At 43.4% G+C, this 22,788-nt stretch overlaps 1 protein-coding gene across 7 annotated transcripts in view; it reads right to left on the reverse strand.

Moving 5' to 3' along the window:
- Nucleotides 1-22,788, reverse strand: part of LOC135541880 (CAP-Gly domain-containing linker protein 1-like) — a 52,507-nt gene that overhangs the window by 29,042 nt on the left and 677 nt on the right. For 4 of the 7 annotated variants that reach the window (XM_064968350.1, XM_064968360.1, XM_064968339.1 and 1 more), the window contains exons 2-13: nucleotides 11,982-12,260; nucleotides 10,786-11,306; nucleotides 9,781-9,905; nucleotides 9,368-9,584; nucleotides 9,010-9,207; nucleotides 8,499-8,590; nucleotides 8,102-8,162; nucleotides 5,654-5,758; nucleotides 1,960-2,868; nucleotides 1,581-1,697; nucleotides 1,217-1,274; nucleotides 829-912 (exon numbers count right to left, since the gene is read on the reverse strand). In XM_064968350.1, the coding sequence (XP_064824422.1) occupies nucleotides 829-912; nucleotides 1,217-1,274; nucleotides 1,581-1,697; nucleotides 1,960-2,868; nucleotides 5,654-5,758; nucleotides 8,102-8,162; nucleotides 8,499-8,590; nucleotides 9,010-9,207; nucleotides 9,368-9,584; nucleotides 9,781-9,905; nucleotides 10,786-11,306; nucleotides 11,982-12,072 (2,578 nt within the window). In that variant the 5' untranslated portion in view covers nucleotides 12,073-12,260. Of the gene's footprint in view, nucleotides 1-828; nucleotides 913-1,216; nucleotides 1,275-1,580; nucleotides 1,698-1,959; nucleotides 2,869-5,653; nucleotides 5,759-8,101; nucleotides 8,163-8,498; nucleotides 8,591-9,009; nucleotides 9,208-9,367; nucleotides 9,585-9,780; nucleotides 9,906-10,785; nucleotides 11,307-11,981; nucleotides 12,261-15,291; nucleotides 15,409-22,788 lie in introns of all 7 variants that reach the window. The other 3 variants (XM_064968378.1, XM_064968369.1, XM_064968386.1) reach the window with 2 other exon arrangements.

Below are 22,788 nucleotides of genomic sequence, written 5' to 3' on the forward strand. Positions count from 1 at the left end.
CCTGTCTCCTGGTAGCGCCTCCATGCTCTGGACACTACGCTGACAGACACAGCAAACCTTCTTGCCACAGCTCGCATTGATGTGCCATCCTGGATGAGCTGCACTACCTGAGCCACTTGTGTGGGTTGTAGACTCCGTCTCATGCTACCACTAGAGTGAATGCACCGCCAGCATTCAAAAGTGACCAAAACATCAGCCAGGAAGCATAGGAACTGAAAAGTGGTCTGTGGTCCCCACCTGCAGAACCACTCCTTTATTGGGGGTGTCTTGCTAATTGCCTATAATTTCCACCTGTTGTCTATTCCATTTGCACAACAGCATGTGAAATTTATTGTCAATCAGTGTTGCTTCCTAAGTGGACAGTTTGATTTCACAGAAGTGTGATTGACTTGGAGTTACATTGTGTTGTTTAAGTGTTCCCTTTATTTTTTTGAGCAGTGTATTATTATTTGTGCCCTGGTCCTATTAGAGCTCTTTGTCACTTCCCATGAGCCGGGTTGTGACAAAAACTCACACTCATTCTTATGTTTAATAAATGTATTGTGTAGTGCATGTGTGGCAGGCTTACAATAATGGCAAAAAAAACATTTGAGAGTGTGTGCTGACCCTGGTGCTAGAGGGGGTACACAGCTGGAGGTTGAACGTTGGGAGGGGTATGGGACTATAAAAAGTTTGGGAACCACCATCTACCAGAAACACTACAACAACAAACAGCAGGTTTGGAGACCCCTGGTATAGGTTACACAACTGAACCCATGTCGGGAGAACGGTCACATTGAGCTGTGTGTACTATAGGTTAACAACCACAGCGCTGGCCGGTGTTCTGACCTGCAAGTTGGCTTCTAAGAGCCTCTGATTTGGTGGAGAGCGATGTGCACTGCTCTTCTTTTTCGCCAAGCTTCTGAAGCAACTCTGAAAGAGAGAATTAAGAGACTTGACACTATTCGCTTGCATCATTCAAGCGCTTAGCACCATGCAGCACAAATACATGTACTATATGTACTAATCTACTGTGTACTGCCTGGCCCTGTGGACCAATATAAAACATAGTTTTTTATAAAACCACATAATTATTAGTCATTAAATTAGCTTGAAGTCAACATTTTCGTCTCTAGGAATATGATACGTCTTGCTGATAAAAACACATGTAACCCAAGTAATAAGAAAACAAAGACTAACGTTACAGGACCAACATGGTCAAAGTAAATATATTTACCTTGCATAGTTTGTGTTGACTTAGTCTGATCGTCTGTGCTTTCTGACAGTTTTTGTTTCTGAGGAAATAAAAAACTTTGATGAATACATCCATGCATGCTTTAGTCAGAAAGGTATTCCATGACAAACCTCAAAATGGTTGCCAATTACTAATGTTATACACAAGTTTCATCATAAGTGTGTAATTGAAGGTCTACCTATAGGTAGATACTTTATCATTCCCATGAAAACAAAAAGCTAGCATTTCAATACTATGCTCTTCCTTAACTGAGCTTACCTTAAACCTTACAGTCCCATCAGTTACGGAAGGCCACCCACTCCCATTCCCTGGCTCCTCACCACCCCACATAAGCGCTAGTACTCACCAGGTTGCCCAGCTCTTGCTCCAGAGAGCCTGTGTGCTGCTGCACAGAGGTCAGGCTCTGCTGCAAGGAGAGGATCTCCTGCTGCCTGCCCTCCAGCTCAGAGCTCAACTCACTGACCTACAGCCACAGGCCAGGGCATGACACCATGGACATGGAGGACATTTTTTGGGGGGGGAATAAATGAGTGACATTATGAATATGAAGGACAAGCTAAAAATGAATCCAAATAAAACAAAGTAATGACTGAAGGTAAAGGTAAATCATAACATGACATACCAGTTGTATTTATTTCATGCCTATATTTATGGAAAACTCACTTGGACGTAAAATAGAAACTGGATACACGGACAATGGGAGGATGGCATGGGTATGGACCTACCTTGTTGCCCTGTGAGCAAGCTTGTCTCTGGGTCTCCTCCAGCTGGGTCCTCAGACTCTGGAGCTCTTGGTTACCTTGGCCTGCCTGGGAGCGCAAAGCCTCCATAGCTGCCACCTGCTCCTGGACCTCCTTGGCACTGTCCTGGGTCTGCTGGACTAGCTTAGCCTCCTGCTCCTCCAGTTCCTTTACCTTCAGCTCAGCAGTGTGCAGTTTGACTAGCACATCCTCCATCTCCACCAGGTGCTGCTCCTCAGCACTCTCCACACTGGACCGCAGGCTCTCCTCCAGGCGCTCCTTCTCCTCTGACACGACCAGCAGCTGTTTGTTAAGCTCCCCCGTCTCCTGTGCCCGGGCTGCAGCCTCTGCCACACACCTGGCCCCAGCCTCTTCCAGTGCCTGCTTGTGCTCCACCTTCAGCCTCTCCAGGGCACTCTTGGTCTCCACCAGCTCCGTCGCCTGGGAGCCAGCCCCTTTGCTGAAGGAAACCTTCATCTCCTCCATGGCCTGCTGGTGTGAGGCGATGGCAGATTCCAGCTTAGAGCTCCACAGCTCTATAACGTCTGCATTCTCCTTCTCGTTCTGGCTGACGTGTAGCTTCAACTGCTCGTTGTCAGTGGAAATCTTGGTGGATGAGACTTGGAGCTGGGCCATTGCCTCACTGTGTGCCTTCTCCTCCGCTGCCAGCTTCTCCCTCATCCCGGCAAGCTCAACCCGTTGCTGGTCTTCCTGAGAAGCCAGCTGAGCCCTCAGAGAGCTCACTTCCTCCAAGAGAGGGGAGGTAGTGGAGTCTGAGCCCTCTGACTCTTGCTGGGCCTCCAGACGCAACCGCAGGTCATCCACCTCCCTGGTCCTCAGCACCAGGTCCCTCTCTAGCTCCATTATGCGGGACTTCTCTGAAACTGTGGCCACCTATGGGACGGCACAACTCTGGCTCAAACAAAACTGTGTTCTTCAATCTTTGGAAACATTGTGATTGTGCATGTACTGACAGGAAAAAAGGGTAGCTGTTGAATCCCCCTGCCATCAGACAGGTCTACGGGGAGGAATCTTTTTCAAAGAGGGTCCTATAGAAACAGATGTCCACCATAGTTGCAGTAGTAGCGTAAAGCATGTAAACAGTGCAATCCCACATTTACATAGGATGCCTACAGTTGAAATATTACACTGCCCTCTAGTGGATATAAAATGAAACCATATCATTCCTCACACGTAATTCTTTTGTATTGAACAACACTCCCCAAGTGCTGCAGCGTTTACTGGTTTTCATCCTTACCTTTTAATCAGGGATCGATTTAGACCAGAATAAAACCAGATAGACTTTCTTGCCAACTAATGATATTAACCTATTAATTAAGTACCTGGGGAAAAGAAAACCAGTAGACAAAGGCTCTTGAGAATGGCAGTTGAATACACCTGCATTGGCGCACACCCCTGAGGGAAGCACAGAACAATTGCTAAGGGATGGGAGTAGGACAGAGACTTACAAGAGGCGGGGGATACTAGATGGGCAGGGCAATTGGGGCTTGTAGGATTGGAGGGGTGGGACAAAGGACCACTGGGAATAAGGGATGGTTGTATGGCTACCATGTCCTAACAGCAAAGTATTTGAGACTGTGAGTGAACTGTGAGCAGAGGAACACATGGAGACAGAGGCAAAAGAATCAGACGGCTTTGCCGTTCTCTGGGTAAAACCTCATCGAAAAATAACAAAATTGTTGTATAGTTAAACTAAAAGTATAGTAAAAAAAATAACCCTGATGTTTTCAAATGTTTTCAGTGACAGCAGTAAAGTGGTTAAGACTGCTGTACTGGTGACACACAGGAATGGGAATGGTTCATGTTTGACAAAATGGGAAGAAAATGAAAGCCTGCGTAAGATGCTGCATATTATAAAGCAACTTTGAAATTGGTTCTTTGAACTACGGATATGGCCAATAGATAATATTAGTTGCTAGCAAGTAAAAAGATTAGACAACTACACCATTCAATGTTTACTTAGTGACATTCAAATGCAGCTACAGTGCCTTCAGAAAGTATTCATACCCCCTGACTTATTCCACTTTGTTGTTACAACCCAAATTGTTCCATCTACACACAATACCCCATAATGACAATAAAAACATGTTTTTAGAAAATTTTCCAAATGTATTGAAAATTAAATACAGAAATATCATTTACATAAGTATTCACACCCCTGAGTCAGTGATTACAGCTGTCTGTCTTTCTGGGTAAGTAAGAGATTTGCACACCTGGATTGTACAATATTTGCACAAAAAAATTCTAAGTCTTGCCATAGATGTTTAAGCCGGTTTAAGTCAAAACAGTAACGAGACCGCTCAGGAACATTCAATGTCATCTTGGCAAGCAACTCCAGTGTATATTTGGCCTTGAGTTTAAGGTTATTGTCCTGCTGAAAGGTGAATTTGTCTCCCAGTGTCTGTTGGAAAGCAGACTGAACCAAGCTTTCCTCTCGAATTTTGCTTAGCTCTATTCCAAAACTCCCAAGTCCTTGCCGATGACAAGCATACCCATAACATGATACAGTTACCACCATGCATGAAAATATGAAGAGTAGTATTTGCCACATTTTTTGCAGTTTTACTTTAGTGCCTTATTGCAAACAGGATGCATATTTTTGAATTGTTTTATTCTGTACAGGCTTCCTTTTCACTTTATTATTTAGGTTAGTATTGTGGAATAACTCCAATGTTGTTGATTCATCCTCAGTTCTCCCCCATCACAGCAACTGTTTTAAAGTCACCATTGGAATCATGGTGAAATCCCTGAGCGGTTTCCTTCCTCTCTGGCAACTGAGTTAGAAAGGACGCCTGTATCTTTGTAGTGACTGGGTGTATTGATAAACAATCCAAAGACTAATAACTTGATTATGCTCAAAGGGATATTCAATGTTTGCTTTTATTTACCCATCTACCAATAGGTATTTATTAGGATCCCTATTAGCCGCTGCAGAGACATCAGCTACTCTTCTTAGGGTCCACATGAAACATGACATTATACATAGTACAGAACATTATAAGTCAAGGACTGAAATACATCAATTTAAAACACCCTTCTTTGCGAGGCATTAGAAAACCTATCTGTGTTTGAAATTCATTGTTCGACTGAGGGACCTTGCAGATAATTGTATTTGTGGGGTTCAAATATGAGGTAGTCATTCAAAAATCACATTAAACACATTATACACATTATAATGGCACACAGAGTGAGTCCTTGCAACTTGAGACTTATTAAGAAAATGTGTTTACTCCTGAACTTATTTAGGCTAGCCATAACAAAAGGGGATGAATACTTATTGACTCAAGACATTTCAGCTTTTCATTTTTAATTAATTTGTAAAAATTTCTCAAGACACTTTGACATTATACAGTTATTGTGTGTAGGCCAGTGACAAAAGAAAATCTAAATGTATTCAATTTTAAATTCAGGCTGTAACACAACAAAGTGTGAAAAAAGTCAAGGGGTGTGAATACTTTCTGAAGGCACTGTAAATATTGACTCCTACCGTTCCCAACCCTCTAAGGCAGAGAAGGTCAGAAAAACAGCATATGGAAGCCAGTGGTACAGCTATCTGGAAATCCTCTGTACCCCATCCCAAGATTTTCAACATTACCCTGGCCCCATCCCCACTCCACCCCTTTCCAAACGCAGCGCTATGTAGAGCAAGATCCATTACCCTAGTGTCTTCTAACTCTCTCTGGAGTTTCTCAGCTTTGGTCTTTTCAAAGAGCAGGCTCTGTTCAAGCTCCTTAATGTGGGCATGCTCCAGTTTGGTCTGCGTCTGTTAGTAAAGAAGGGAGAGGAAGAGAACACAACCAGTGCCACTATCACATGCCAGCCCAACACAGAGAGGAAGAGGGAGGTGGGAAGATTTGCGGGTGGATGGTTGGGTGGAGGAGGGGGTGGATGGTTGGGTGGAGTGGGGAGGGGAAGGGTACCCCATGCCTAGCACAGGTGAGCATTGGGAATGTTGCTGAAGGAAGGTGATATGAGGATAGGGGAGAAGGAGCATGGGAAATGGGAAGATGCTTATGGGTATGCAGAGGAATACATGCAGAATGACCTGGTGAACCACGACAGGGACAGACTATGAAGGAATGCATAGAGGCATGTGTGAACTGAGTGAGTGAGCCGGCAAATTAGTGAAAATCTAAATGGACGAGACCCCCCCTCCACCCCCCACTTTACTCCATGACATGGAGGGCCTTCATGCACAGAAAAGGGACAGCAACACTGCTCTCTCTTTCTCTTTTGTGATTGCTCCCATTTCTAAAGATCTCTGATCAGTAGATCAATAAAGAAATACCAAAAACCCATGTACATTTATAAACAACTTAAAACAGACAAAATCAGTAAACACTGTAGAATATGGGGCAAAACATATAAAATGGACTAGTACTCTTATAATGTAGGCCCCATCTGATAAACACCTCCCCCTCACAAAACTGATACATTAAGGTTAAAATGCCCCTAATAATTCAATGCTACCAAGTGCAGAACATTTACTTTGGATTTCAACAGATTGCAATGGGAAGGTCAGTGGTCAAGCCTGTGACAAGACTGTGAGATGGTGGAGGGGAGCATCTCCAGTGGTTCCATGCTTAGCACTGGGCCAACATGAAGGACAGGGGGAGGAGAGGACACAGAAGCAGTAACATCACTGATTGCGGTAGGTAGAGGACAACATTAGTACACCGTCAACTGTTGCTGTGTTGGTTTAGTTTTAGTTTTTTTTGTAAGTTTGTTTTTAAAAGCTGCATGCATGTGCTTAACACATTTGTTGCAGTAATTAGTACACAGACCGTTAGTACGCAAACAAAATAAGATAAAAAAAGGGGTAGCTAACCCTGTGGCACTCATTTTTAAAGATAACGTTTGTAGTGGAATGCCTTCAGGGTAATTGGGATGGCACTGTGGGGTAGATAATGACAAATCATGTTCATGTTATAACAGCCACCCTGAGCCCACTTGCTTCCGAGTATCTGAGCCGTAAACAAAGATATGGGTTGCCAAGGGAGAGGCAAAAAATAGTTGTTTTCCCCCAAAATTGCCCACCTTTCCTCATTCCCATCAAATAGAACTGTGTTGGGGAACAACACTGTGCTAACCTTAGTCTGATGTACCACTGGTATTTCTTAACGAGTGGAACACAGGAAATAAATAAACACCAACAAATTCCTAAAATTATTCTCGGATCAGGTGTTCACTTCAAGCAAACTATGTGAATCCCACTGTGTGGATTTCTACATGTTACATAGTCATGAAATGATAAAGACCTCCAGATTTGTGCAGATCTGCCTGAGAAAGGCACTGGGCAAATTTGGAATAGTAGTTTGGGGGCGTTATTTGTAGATCAGCGAGTATGCGCAGTGCCATGCTCAGGCTGACCCTCTACAATGCGCAGTAGCATGACTTCATGGATACTAGAAGCGCATGAGAGCCAGGCTCAGTCAGATCTGATTCTGACACAACCCTGCTCCATGTGGGAATGGATGGCCTTGCTGTCACTTGTGAGTGCCATCAGCACCATAGAGAGAATGAGATTTCAGTCAGAGTCTCATTTTACAGGGCATATGAGATGGCTGTGTGAACTGGGCAGGACGGATCTCTGGTCTACGTAGACAGACTGGAGAGAATATGTACTGCTCAGTCCTTGGCATACTAGTCTAAGGAGATGTCACTGATCACTACACTGCCAACTTAAAATCCCAAGCCGGAGGCCAAAATATTGATCTAATGCATACAGTGTGTCCAAATAGTGACCTTCGGTAAGATATATTAATTCCTTACGTTAGAAACTATAAGGCACATTTTGCACCACTCTAATCTCAGGGATCGGGAGCAGGGATGTTGCAGAGTGACTTCATTCCAGAGAGGAACTCCAGTCTGCATTGTCATCAACGTGCTTTTACCTCAAAATGTCCCAATTTGACAAGAAAGGGAGTTTCAACTACAGTCCTGATGAGCTGCAGCGTTGGTGTACTTCTGATACACCTCAGCATCAAAGTCACTTAGGGGCAGATTTCAACTTGAGATAAGGAATGTGAATCAAAGATTCTTCTCTGTGCATACAAAGGAAAGCCGTATACATATTTCTGGAGTGTGTGTAGAACAGTGTGTTTACCTCCAGATCTCCTTTGGTAATGCAAGCTTCCTCCACGCGAAACTGAAGGTCCTCCACCTTTCTATCACACAGAGCACACTTCATATTATAGTTCAGAAACATTGAACACAAGAGGTCTGAAAAGGAATCATGGCTCAAGAGGTCTGAAACAGCGTTTCAAATCTGAACTTGGAATCAAATTCTAGGTTCTAAATTAAACACTCCACTGTGGAGATTGGACACACATACATCACCACCCCCAAGCCATTTTCCTTTTGTGATACTGTGATGATAATCTTATTAAACACATATTTCCACCATCAGCACATAGTTATACCCATAGTAAGACCCCATGCCCCAGGTCTCCTGTCCCCCCCCCCCAGGTCTCCTGTCACCCCACACCCCTCTGAAGCCTCACCTTTTCTCCTCCTCCAGCTGATTGAGCAGCTCAACCTTCTCCTTGTCAGCAGCCTCCACCAGGGTGCGTAATTGGTCCATCTTGGCCTCCATCTTCATATGATACACATGAATATGCATTAATTTAAACAGGTCATGAATATAGGTCTCGAGACACCCAAGAAAAAACTATGGAAGGCAGCTATACATCCGACAGCTGCCTGTAAAAAAGCAAATGTGTTTTTTTTATTTACAGTGTTGAGCATTGACAGCAGATGGCAGTGGAGAGGTTTATGTGACATGAGTGCTTGATTGAGTTACAGCACTAAGGTGTTTTCATGGCGCCAGGTTTGTCATTGTCATACATGACATAATACACTTTTGCTAATGAGAGTTCCAATGCTGGAACGTCCTGGATCTTATCTGTGGGGAATGTGTGTGTAAATAATCCTGAGGGCAAACCCTGTATGCTGTGTGTGCGTGTACACCATGACAGGGGACACACGTGTGTGTGTGTGTGTGTGCGTATTGACCTGTTCCTGGTCATCTCTCAGCAGGGTCAGTTCCTGCTCCACCTCGCCCACATGGGTGGTTGCCTTGGTCACTTCTGCCCTCTCCATGTCACGCTCCGCCATCAGCTGCTCGATGTGCTGCTGCTTCTCCTTCAGCACCTCCTGAACTGCTGTGGTGCCAGAGATCTTCCTTGAGTACCGTGATGACGTTTCTGTCAGCTGTGGTGGGGGAACGGAGAAGAGTGTTTAAGACTGGTGAATTGGGGGATGGAGTTCTACCAGACAAGACCCAATTAAAGAACAGACATCTTGTTTACACTGCAGGTGTGTACGTGTGGGCACTTATGTGTGTGTGTGTGTGTGTGCGCGTGTTTCTCACCAGGCCTGTGCGACTGGGCTTGGCGCTGACAGAGGAGGTCACAGAGCTCATGGAGCTGATGGAAGAGGTGCTGGGGCTGCGCTTCAGGCCTGAGGGCGTGGCCACCACCTTCCGCACCGTGGTCTTTGTCTTGGCCGGCGTGGTGGAGGGGAAGCCGATGCGCGTGACCTTGTGGACCGGGGCAAACAGGCCATACTTGGGTTGGCACTGAAAGTATCTGGGGAAACACAAATGAAGGGCATAAGACAAAAAAACATGTCAGTGTCAAAAAAAAAAAAAAAAAATATTATTCTTTTTTTTACAATATATAAATAACACGACTTGGCTGTGCTTAACTCTCTTTTATGCAAATTGGTTACCAGGGAGTGGCATCTTTCTCAAAGCTGTCTGATAATCCTCTCTGGTCTGCTTACCTGGTTCCTGCCACTGCCCCATCGTTTTTTCCCAGGGGCTCATCCAGTTCCACACCACACCACTCTCCCTTGGCAAAGTCCGTTTCGCCAAGAAAGCGAACCACACCAGCTTTTGTGCCACCAACCTGCAGAGACAGTACAAAGAAAGAGTTCAGAAAAGCCTAATAAAAATAATACCAATAATAATTTAACTTATAGAACACTTTTCATTACAGAAAGAATATCCAAGCGCCTAGAGGGTAACTAACTTGGCTTGCAATAAAACCACTAAGGCAACAGTACATAATAATAATCATCAATACATGCAACCTGTCAACATCAAAGAGCTGATAAATGCATAGTCAGCATTTACGTTCCCAATTCTCTAAAGGGAGAAGTGAGAAAAGCACCCTCCCTTCAAGTGAATATTGCGAATATTTGATATTGTATCTCCAGACGAGTTTGTTTTAGTTTGCTACTATATATGGTATTTTTGCGGACAGTCCCTGTCACATTTCCTCTGAGCATCAGTGACACACTTCCTCTCAACACAATATGTTACACAACCTGAAGCTGACTATGAGAGAAAGAGAGAGGGGCCTTGGCCAACACTCAGGAAGGAAGGTGCTCATAAGAGGACAGAGCTTGGCTGTGAACCGAGTGACTATACACAGACACTGAGCTCACGGAGGCGTGTTAGAACGTACGTTCTCATTGGTCAGTGAGAAGTTGGGAGTGAGGTGGGTGGGTGGAGACTTTGTTCTGCAGATACATTCCTGAGTGATTACCATGGTGAAAGGGGTCAGTCATGTGACTCTGAGACCAGCCTGTATTTACAGCAAAGTCACCACACAAGGGGCAAGAGGAGGGGGTGGAGCCAGGGCTTGCCCAGGAGAGAGGGGGAACATTTGAGACCAACTTGCAATGATGAACTAGCGAGCAGGTGCAGAAAAATAAGCATCGGGATAAAAGCTGCCTGATCCAAAATAACCGTTGTTTTCAAAGTGTTAATGAACTAAGCCATACCAAAACACGGTCTCCATTCTTCAGCTCCCTCTCCCCCTTCTTGACCGAGCCGGTGTCTGAGAGGTTGGAGATAGACTCGCTGTTTGTGCGTGCCAGGTTGGAGGCTGGAGTGGCGGGCATTGCAGTTGAGGCTTTCTTGACAGAGGGGGTGTGAGAGGCCAGGCTGGTGGTGGAGGGGGTGGGTGACCCAGCCCGGGATGGAGGTGCTGTCTGAGTCCCATTGGCCTCGCCCTCTGTGTAGGACAGCTTGGAGGGGCGAGTGAATATCCCCTTCAAGGGCTCACACTGGAAGTAGCGCACCCCTGCCACCGAGCCATCGTTCTTCCCAATGGGCTCATCCAACACAATGCCAGCCCACTGTCCTGGTGCAAACTGAGCATCCCCCAGGAACTGCACCACGCCAGGTTTGTTCCCATTCACCCACACCCGCTCCCCGACCTGGAAGTTCTCCCCGCCATCTTGCGTCCCCACTGCACCGCCACCTGGAGTGGACTTGTCGGCTGCGACTACTTTGGGTCCGGCTGCAGGGAAACGGGTGGAAAACATCCAATTACTGCCAGTGAGCCAACTTCACTGAGCTAACAGATCTAACATGAAGGAGCTAACTCACAGAACATGACACATTTACCTTGTTATTCAATACTTACTCTTACCCCATAATGCCACATGTTATGTACCGTCAACAATTACTGTTGCCTGATATTGTATATACCAATAAACTTGGTCAAATGTTAACAGCTGACCAATGTACAAATAATTGTTCATTGGATGTCATCATTAGGTCACACTTCAGTCACATTTTCACATGACCTCTGACTGTCAACGATTTGAAACAAAATAGCAGCACATTTCACACAGCAAGACAAAGAGCACTGTGTCTAAAGCCTCTAGTAGACTCATTTCACCCAATTTCTCTGCTGAAAAATATAGATAATCCACCATATTGGAGAGATTTTAGGGGTAAACACTACAGCCTACAGATCCAAAATGGCCAGTGACTGATAAGGTCTACAGCAGAAGGTCTACATCAAATCTAATCAGCAGATCCAGACTGATGACGCAGTAAAGCCCCTTTTATTGTAACCGTAAGCCGATTGATGACATCCAAGCTAGAGGTTAAATGCTGTAGCTCCCACAGCCGGGAATGAGAAGCAGCCAGGCCATGTGAACCGCTGGTGCTGAGGAGGAGCTCTTACCAGTGGAAGGGGAGGTCTTGGTGGCTGGCGCCCCCGTCGGCCTGCCTATCTTGCTGGGTGCTTTGAGCCCACTGGGCTTGGCTGTGCTCATGTTTCCTCTCTGTGTGCTGTGAAATCCACAGGGCCTTTCTGTCCGTCAGTGGGCGCCGGCTGACCCCAAACCATCGACGTAGTTGTGCTCAGCCACTGAGATGACAATGCTCTCGGAGTAGCAGCACCAAAATAAATGAACCACAAATAAAAGACAGGAAAAAGGGGCGAGGGAGGGAAAAAAGGACCCTGTTAAGAGAAAGGAGATACATTAGTGCAACAAACAGCTTTGTACAGTATGCACTTTTTAAATATTAGCCTATTTACTTTGCATAATAGACTACTAATGATAATAAACCACATTAAAAGGAAATGGGATGTTCAATAACCATAGACTACTTCAGTTAAATGGAAAGGAGGAAGGAGTGTTGTTCCACTAGTCGATTTTGTACTTTTTACTTTCATGACACTGGCTTCTTATATTGATTTGTTCATTTGGTTCAACTTCAACATCATGGGTGGCACTGCCAAGGCTTATTGTTTACAATGGATTAATGGTGAGAATAGATGGGCTGAATGGTCTGTCCTCGACATTCAAATGATCTTATGTCAATGTAGGCAGTCTATTATCACAACAAGCAGAAGCTCTCCCCCCGTCACAGTGAGTTCTATACTAAAAATACTCAGTCACAAGCCAGGCCACATTCTAGTGTCCCTGTGTCTGCATTTGTCACCACCATACGAAAACAAGTTCTCTCGCTCTCCCTTTCACTTTCTCACACATGCAAAGTCAATCAGTCTTCTGTATCAACAACCCCAGTACCATTCATTTGCACTCATATTCGATTTTTTGTTGTTGTGAAAGACAAACAGTGTGAGGCACCTGACCAGAGCATAAATCACCTTTCAACACCAGACATAAAGGCCCCTACTTGTCAGCCAGAGTACACTTCTTTTGTTGTTGTTGCTCAATACCATGTTGTTCTACCCTCACTGCTTTACTAAGCAGTTCTTAATGGGCCCATTACATTAATTTAAAACACAATGACATCTTTCTAAATTCCTCACATTCCCACCACTAGTGCTCTGCTGTGTTAATGTGTGTTTGCCAGAGTCTTGGGCCCTCCCTCTTCACCATAAACTGTAGAGTGGTGCTTGCCTACGGAGCTGTGAGGGGAACGGCACCGCAGTACCTCCAGGCTCTGATCAGGCCCTACACCCAAACAAGGGCACTGCGTTCATCCACCTCTGGCCTGCTCGCCTCCCTACCACTGAGGAAGTACAGTTCCCGCTCAGCCCAGTCAAAACTGTTCGCTGCTCTGGCCCCCCAATGGTGGAACAAACTCCCTCACGACGCCAGGACAGCGGAGTCAATCACCACCTTCCGGAGACACCTGAAACCCCACCTCTTCAAGGAATACCTAGGATAGGATAAGTAATCCTTCTCCCCCCCCTCCCCCTTAATGATTTAGATGCACTATTGTAAAGTGGCTGTTCCACTGGATGTCAGAAGGTGAATTCACCAATTTGTAAGTCGCTCTGGATAAGAGCGTCTGCTAAATGACTTAAATGTAAATGTAAATGAAGAGGGAGGGATTAGTGCATAAACATAAAGGAGTAGGGTGTTTAGCAGCCATCCTACAGGACAGACTACTTTAGCTAATAGCTAAAGATGCTACAAGGGTCTAGCCTACCCTTTACTACCGGACTGACAATGAAAGAGTGACCTTGCCATAATCCGGAAATGTTTGGGTTGTCTTTTAAAGATTTCTCAATAAGGATAGATAACACTACAATTAGGATACTATTCATATGTGAGAAATAGCATTAATAATGTAGTAACTGATGAAGCCGTTGGCCCAGAGGTGGCAACATGTGGTACTAAAGGTAGGTCAGACTGAATTTTATTGATAGTCTGCTAAGACTTGCACCAAGTTAGGAACTCCAAAGCCTTGAAATAATGCCTGTGGTTAAGAGACAGAGCAGCAGGTGGACAGCAAGGCTAGGGCAGTGAGCCTCCAGCCTGCACATATCACTTTACCACCTTACCCCTGGAGGTCAACCACACACTACTGCAGTACTGCTGCTATGGCAACACAAACTATGCACTATTATTGTAGGAGGAGGTATGTGGTCCAACAGAATGTCATCCAATAGGAACCCATTTTCTACACAACCGTTCTACATCTGGTGTACTGTTTAGGCTATAAGGTGAGGCAACATCAGTAATGGAATAGTTCAACTCCCTACATCCATTTCCCTGACTATTATGCTGCCAGCCCTCTGAGTGAGAGCATCTAACATTATCAAGTCGCCTTGCATAACGGAAAACTGCTAACTAAAATCATTAAAAATAGATCTTGCAGCTAAGTCAGACACAAAAGCCTAGATCTATCAAGCGCTCTCTCTCACACAAACACACATCTGCCTGAATGCCAAAATAGATCTCTCAGCAGCACAGAATAAAGGGTGAGTCAGCAGCATTGACCCAGTTTCCCTGCAGCACTCCAGTTTTCCCTCTCTGTGTCTTTGAATGACACTGATTTGTGCCCCGAGGTCAGGAGGACGAGCACAGGCCCTCAAGGAAAAATCACAGAAATGATTGATATCTTTGTGGCAGCGAATAATGAGAGGATACATAGAAAGAGTAGAAGGGTCTATCTATTGTTGTGCCTGTTCTATTTAAGATAAGTTCACGATCTACTCACTATCTGTTCTACTCTATAACAAATTAAAAAGAGCCACTTTACCACAAATGTCTAGGCCGACATTTTCAAAGCTGTAACAGTATTAAACAAAAATAACCTCCCCAAAAACATGACTACGTCTCGTACATTGCATCGTAAATTTCTTATGTCTTGAATCTATAGAAAATGCTAAAGTCAACTTGCTTTCCCAAATAGACAAGCAATTTCTAGACTTGAAACCTGAGCCTTACATTTAGAAACTGTGGACATCTTGTGCCTATGAATGTGCTAGAATGTTCTCAGCTTTCAGTTTATCGGTGTAGTCAGCTGGTAATGGCAGGCATAATCCTTTGCTCCTGACTCCCACTCTAATCTCTAGTTAGGAAGGCAGCCAAACACCAATGTTCTGTCAATGCAGGTTTTGGGTAATTCACATATCCTAGTGATGAACATGCAAAATGACATGGTACTATGGAAAAGTTACCATACCAACTTCTTAAACTAGGTTACTAGTCAGGGTATCTTCATTAAAATAATTCCCATCCAGGTTAATTTAAATTAATTAACTTTGATTTGTTTAAATTTAAACTTACTTTCAAACCAGGATCATTTGCTGAAGCGCTTGTTTGACCCACTTCCTGTAGTGTGCAGACATTTTGTATTTTAGTGTCTCATTACATGTTTCTTATGGCACTGGGTTCACATGCCACCTGCAGAAAGTAAGCACTTATTAAGAATTTACACAATGAACTCCACCAGTGCATGCTGTAAATTTAGGAGACATCAAAAATCAGATTGAATGGTGGACCAGCAAGCTATTGTACTTCCAAATAGTTTTTCAATGAAGACGGCACTGTAAAAATAAACATAACCTTGGTGCTCTGTTCGGATACATGACATGGGTGGGGACTGGAAGAGGACATGTTCTATAAATCAAATGTACTTCTGAAACTGATTTGAGGGCCCAAAACATAGAGATAATCGAGTTCCATGTATGATTACTTGTTGCAGGAGCTTATCTACAGCATATCTGGCTTAGCTAAACCATGCACAGTAGGGAAGCATTGCTCTGACAGTTAGTTAGTTCTCTGAATGCAGGAAAAATGCAATGGACCTTGCATTTTTCACTGTACAATATACTTTTGCTGACATCAGTGGTGAAAAAGCCTCACTAAATGACACCGAATTTGCTTATTATGAATAATTGCAATGTACTGTACCCTCCACTTCCCCATTCCCTTCATGAAGGGCAAAAAGAGTAATTAACTTTCTCAGAGAAATGGATGCACTTGGAAACAGTTATGTTATAATTAAGTCTGATTTGATAGAGCAGTCTGACTGAGCTGCAGCAGGCCCGTAATCATTCATTCAAACAGCACTTTCATGCGTTTTGCCAGCAGCTCTTCGCAAGCACAGCGCTGTTTATGACTTCAAGCCTATCAGCCTAATGGCTGGTGTAACCAATGTGAAATGGCTAGCTAGTTAGCTGGGTGTGCGCTAATACTGTTTCAAACGTCACTCGCTTTTAGATTTGGAGTAGTTATTCCAATTGCGCTGCAAGGGCCGCGGCTTTTGTGGGGAGATGGTTAACGATGCTTCGAGTGTGGCTGTTGTCTATGTGTTCCTGGTTCGAGCCCAGGTAGGGGCAAGGAGGAGGACGGAAGTTATACTGTTACACTGGCAATATTATAGTGCCTATAAGAACATCCAATAGTCAAAGGTATATGAAATACAAATAGTAGAGAGAGAAATAGTCCTATAAATACTATATTAACTACAACCTAAAACCTCTTACCTTGGAATATTGAAGTCTCATGTTAAAAGGAACCACCAGCTTTCATATGTTCTCATGTTCTGAGCAAGGAACTTAAACGTTAGCTTTTCTACATGGCACATATTACTTTCTTCTCCAACGCTTTGTTTTTGCATTACTTAAACCAAATTGAACATGTTTCATTATGAAGCTAAATTTATGTTTTATATTAAGTTAAAATATGTGTTAATTCAGTATTGTTGTAATTGTCATTATTACAAATAAAAAAACGGTATCGGTTTTTTTATTTTAAAAATCGGCCGATTAAATCGGTAGCGACTTTTTTGGTCCTCCAATAATCGGTATCGGCATTGGAAAATCATAATCGGTCGACCTCTAATATAGTCTGAATGCATGTTTTATTGACCCATCTCCATCCGGCTTTCAGGGGTCACTTCATTTTTTAAATTGTAAAGATGTTTTACAACACTGCAGCTGCAATAAATAAAAAAGCTATCACTCGAATATCTTTGGTTTAAATCAGTGCACCGCGCGAGCACTCTCGCAGTCTTTCTCTCCATCAATTCCATTCAAATAGATAATCCGGTTCTTGATTGAGATGTCCTTGCCTACCTCTTTCAGGTATACTTTCAATGCAGTATTAGCCTTATATTGTAATTAATGATGGGTTATGCATAATAAGCTTCTAACTTATAGCCTCCGTCTCTTGCACAATACGCACGCACCTGAGCTCCGCTGGTGTTGCTCCTTAGCTCTTGGGGTCCCATGTAGGAAAAGATAGACTAGAATAGCTTGCTGGACATTTTATTTAGCATTTCTTATACCAATATACTATTTGAAGAGGTACACAAGCTCTTGTTTTCTGAATGTTAAATACAGCAGCCAATAGAAATCACAGGTACTGTCATTGCCTGCCACCTTTCCAACAAGTCAGTTCGTCAAATTTCTGCCCTGCTAGAGCTGCCCTGGTCAATTGTAAGTGCTGTTATTGTGAAGTGCAAATGTCTAGGAGCAACAACGGCTCAGCCGCGAAGTGATAGGCCACACAAGCTCACAGAATGGAACCGCCAAGTGCTAAAGGACGTAAAAATTGTCTGTCCTCGGTTGCAACACTCCCGACAGAGTTCCAAGCTGCCTCTGGAAGCAACGTCAGCGCAAGAACTGTTCATCGGGAACTTCATGGCAGAGCAGCCATATACCAGACTAATATTACCATGCGCAATTCCAAGCATCGGCTGGAGTGGTGTAAAGAGAGCGAGCAGTGGAAACGCACTGTCTGGAGTGACGAATCACCCTTCACCATCTGGCAGTCCGATAGAAGATTGTGGGTTTGGCAGATGCATAGTGCCAACTGTAGTGTTTGGTGGAGGAGGAATAATGGTCTGGGGCTGTTTTTCATGGTTTGGGCTAGGCCCCTTAGTTCCAGTAAACAGAAATCTTAACGCTACAGCATACAATGAGATTCCAGACGATTTATGTGCTTCCAACTTTGTGGCAACAGTTTGGGGAATGCCCTTTCTTTTTTCAGCATGACAATGCCCATGTGCGCAAAGCGAGGTCAATACAAAAATATTTTGTTGAGATCTGTGTGGAACTTGACTGGCCTGCACAGAGCCCTGACTTCAACCCCATCGAACACCTTCTGGATTTAATGGAAAATCAACTGCGAGCCAGGTCTAATCACCCAACATCACTAATGCTCTTGTGGTTGAATGGAAGCAAGTCCCCACAGAAATGTTCCAACATCTAGTGGAAAGCCTTTCCCAGGCTGTTATTGCAGGACCAACTCCACATGAATGCCGATGATTTTGGAATGAGATGTTTGACGAGCAGTTGTCCACATACTTTTGGTCATGTTGTGTGAGTCAGCCTATTAATTATACAAATAGGCCCTATTATATTTCAAAATTAAAATCAAATTTGCTAGCATATACTTGTAACTTTGTAGGCTGCATGTGCTGCACCATAATCCCATGTTCTCTGCTTTAACATGGTTTGAACGATGTACGTAATTCCAGTCCATATTATACAATACAACACAGCAATAGAATTTACATTAAAAAAAGATTAGCCTACAGGAGCTAGTTTCATTTATTTACCCAAGAGAGCATAGAGTTGTGTAATGTGCAGTAGCCTATATCATATATATATTGGATAACGGCATGATCATTTGGTCTAGGGATCCTTAAAATGTCTTTAACGTATGGCTCATCAGCATCAGATAGCGTCAGTCTTACATTTTCGATCAAAGCTCTTATCAAATCCAGACATAGGCCTATTTATATGCTTTATAATGCTTTGAATGACACTTCCGGTTTCAGCGGGAAATACCAGGTTACCACAGAGAAAATATATTTATATCTGTGCCAGGGAACATAGTCCAACTTTTCTCTGCATTAGATGCACCACAATAGCAATGCAATTGGCTGTCTCATCAACCTTTTACTAAGCAAGCCATTCTTCCCATCATTGTCTCAATGGAAATGCCAGTGTTGCTAGTGTATTGATGCAGATTCCTGGCCGATTTCCCTCCTAAGAAAAGACCAAGAATATAATTAGGCCTATAATGGAAAGAAAGAATATCAGGGCAAATAACCTCATTTTCTTTGTAACTATAACTTGTTACAATGCTATAACCATGTTAGTACTACTATATTCTGTGGGGTGCTGTAACAAACATGAAGCTATGGGAAATTAAAGTGCAGAAAAAACTGTGCGCCCTATATGCTTTGTGTGGTTAGAGCGTTGAGCCGAGCGAGTGGCATGCTGAAAAAGAGATTCAGGGACATGTAGGGACACTCAGCATGGGACTTAAGGCTCTTGGTCTAAAAGACAGCTATTGAATAGCACTTGACTAGTCTTGACTCGTGCACCAGCCAGTGGGCAGGCTTAGCTTAAAGAAGAGCCTTGGCACCTGCCACATCTCTTGAAGAGCCTGCCCGAGCGAGTGGCTATAATCACAAACAATGGAAGGAGCTGAGCTGTGTGCCATCTGCACTCTCATAGGTTTTCTTGGTAATTTGCCCAATCATAAGGCCTACTATGTCCCTGTCCTCCCTCAAATCGCTTCCCAATATTGTACACTGTTCGACTGTAGAAAGTGTCAACAACACATCATACATTTGAATCAAACACACCCCTGCTGCCCCCCACCACATATTGAGTGCACTAAAGACATGCTCCAGCTCTTCTCTTTGAGGAAACATCTACTGGGGTCATTATATAGCCACCTTAGTGATGGCAGCAGAAGGTGTGCGGAGCAAAGACACTTCATTAGCTGTTAACAAAAAGGCAGGATCCTGCAACCCCCAATACCTATACCTCCCCACTGACAACCTTCGATAGGCCAACACAAACACAACCAGCCTGGTTCAGCACTTGTCTTCTAGAGCTAGAGTTGAGTTAGGCCTAATGCCCCTCCCCCCAAAAAAAAAACAATTTAAAGTTGTTTTCATGGCTTGGTTGAGAAATAGGCTCATTACAGACACATTTTTCCTCCAGCATTGCCTGTACTTTAAAAAAAAAAAATAAACTTTAGGACATTCAAGAAGCATTGCCAGGTTTACTTGTAATACCAAATAACTTATTTTTTTAAGGGCCAGTTTCATCATAGCAGGCATAGAAATCGTACATATTAAATCATAAACAATAGCCTAATCAGACAGCTCAGTTTGGGATTGACTAAATTCTGAAACATCAGTAGTACAGAGAGCAAAGCAGGAGTTTAAGACAATGAGCACTTTCTTGGATCAAAAGATTAAACAAATATGAGATCAAATAAGCCTGGCTGGTTTGTTTTAACATTTAGCAGATTCATGTGAAAACAATTCAACTGTAAACTAATTGCTTGTATGTTATGTTATTGTTTGTTGATGGTTTTGCTGTAAATCAGAGACGGTAGTCAAACACCAGACTCAATGCCATAGATATTATTCAATAATAAATGGTCAGCTCACTGGCACACGTTCTGTTACTTATCTTGCTCTAGTCTAGCAATTCAAATGAGCTTTCAGAGCAGGGCCAATACCAAAGTGTCCTCACTTCTTGGGCATCTCAGGTGCCCAAGAAGTGAGGAAACCAGGTTAACTGTTGGCAACCTAAAACCTGGCTGAGCTCTTTTACCCTGAGTATAAAAAGGGCCTGGCTGCCTCTGCAGAGTACAGCCCTGGGGGCTGAGAGCAGGGTATCAGGATCCACCACCGAGCCTGGCACAGGACACAGAGGAACGTAAGGTCAAATAAACCTTGGTCGGTGCACCTGCTTCTGTTACTGGTGGAGGCCAAACTTCTTGAGCCTTATTGGTGGACGTTGATCCAAGCATTAAAAAAAACGTAAGCCTGAAGTTCTCTCCATTCTGCTGAACTCAATCAATTAGGCAGATGATTTTTCATGATCAAATGTTTCCCGAACAGGTTTATCATTACTGAAGAATTTCAAATGAGAGCATGATCAGTGTCAAAGAAGCACTGAATCCAAGTCAAGGTCACAGATATTTTCACACGTCTTCTGTTTAATTTCTGTATTTATTTGTTATTTTAACTACTCAATGGTTATTATTTAAGCAATAACGCATGAGTGGTTGTGGTATATGGCCAATATAACACGGCTACGGGCTGTTCTTAGCACGACGCAACGCGGAGTGCCTGGACACAGCCCTTAGCCATCGTATATTGGCCATGTGGCGGCAGGTAGCCTAGTGGTTAGAGCGTTGGGCCAGTAACCGGAAGGTTTCTGAATCGAATCCTTGAGCTGACAAGGTAAAAATCTGTCGTTCTGCCCGAGCAAGGCAGTAACCCACTGTTAACCGGGCGCCCGAAGACATGGATGTTGATTAAGGCAGCCCCCCGCACCTCTGATTCAGAGGGGTTGGATTAAATGTGGAAGACTAATTTCAGTTGAATACATTCAGTTGGACAACTGACTCGGTATCCCCCCCTTTCCCTATATATAGCAAACCCCTGAGGTGCCTTATTGCTAACCAAAGTAATTAGAACACTAAATATAAATGTTTTGTCAAACCTGTGATATACAGTCTCATATATCAGCATTCAGAGCTTGAAACACAAAGTTACTAATATTGCTTAGATAACCATAATCTACTATTATGTATTTATTTCTTTATGCAGTGTGCACTGACCAAAACACAGGAATAATTATCACTGTGAATCAATTTAATGTTTATTTGTGTGTCAATTAATCCCATAAGTAAGGGATGGGTCGCCAACTGGCGATTTGACACAAAAATGTAAATGTCATTCATTCATAGAATAGATTATCTTGACCTGAGTTTAGGTAAAAAGTATCAAGTGATTTTAATCACTACCATGGTAGAATATTTTACTCCACTACATTCCTAAAGAAAATAATGTACTTTTTACTCTATACACTTTCACTGACATCCAAAAATACTCGTTACAGGCCAGGAGTGGTCCAATTCGTATCAAGAGAACATCCCTGGTCATCCCCACTGCCTCCCATGCTTAGTTTGTAAATTATGTCCGAGTGTTGGGTGTGACCCTGGCTATCCATAAATCCAAACTAAAAAAATCATGTCATCAGGTTTGCTTAATGTAAGGAATTGAAAGGATTTATACTTTCACTTTCTATTTGAGCAATTTACTTTTGATACTTAAGTATATTCAAAACCAAATAATTTGACTTACTCAAGTAGTAATTTACTGGGTGACTTTCACTTGGGTAATTTTCTATTAAGGTATCTTTACTTTTACTCAAGTATGACATTGGGTACCTTTTCCACCACCGAATAGCATTTCCTTGGAGTTTGCTTGCAAGGAATAAATAAGCAAGCTTGACAAGAGACAAATGGTTCGTTGAGTTTGAGTTGTTCTTCATGATCGTCCATTCGAAAGGTTCCCTGGGAGATTTCCCACGTGTCATAGTCCCACTGACGCATTGCCATTCCAGTGTATTGTTTTCGGTGTGGTCGATGAGGTGGCACATCTGGACATCGTTTGACAGTACCTTCGAAAAGTGCTATGATGCGAACTTCAAGAAAACTCGATTGGGCTAACAATCTAAATGTATTGAAACACTTGCTAGTAGACCGTCTCTCAAAAAAACTACACAAGCGAGTTAGCTAACATTAGTAGCTATACTCTTCCAGGCCTGTGCCTGCCAACTCAGCTTGCTAGATACGATACTAAGTTATCATTCTACTTGAGAAAAGTGATTAAACTAATGACACATTTCCCCGTCTCTGCTCGCAGCAAGGCTATCGTGAAGTTTAGAGAAGAAATTTGACAAATACACGGCGTTCCGAAAAAGTTAGCTACCCAGTTTCTACGTTTAGTATTTT

Source organism: Oncorhynchus masou, chromosome 1 (assembly GCF_036934945.1).
Source record: "Oncorhynchus masou masou isolate Uvic2021 chromosome 1, UVic_Omas_1.1, whole genome shotgun sequence".
Classification (NCBI taxonomy): Eukaryota; Metazoa; Chordata; class Actinopteri; order Salmoniformes; family Salmonidae; genus Oncorhynchus; species Oncorhynchus masou.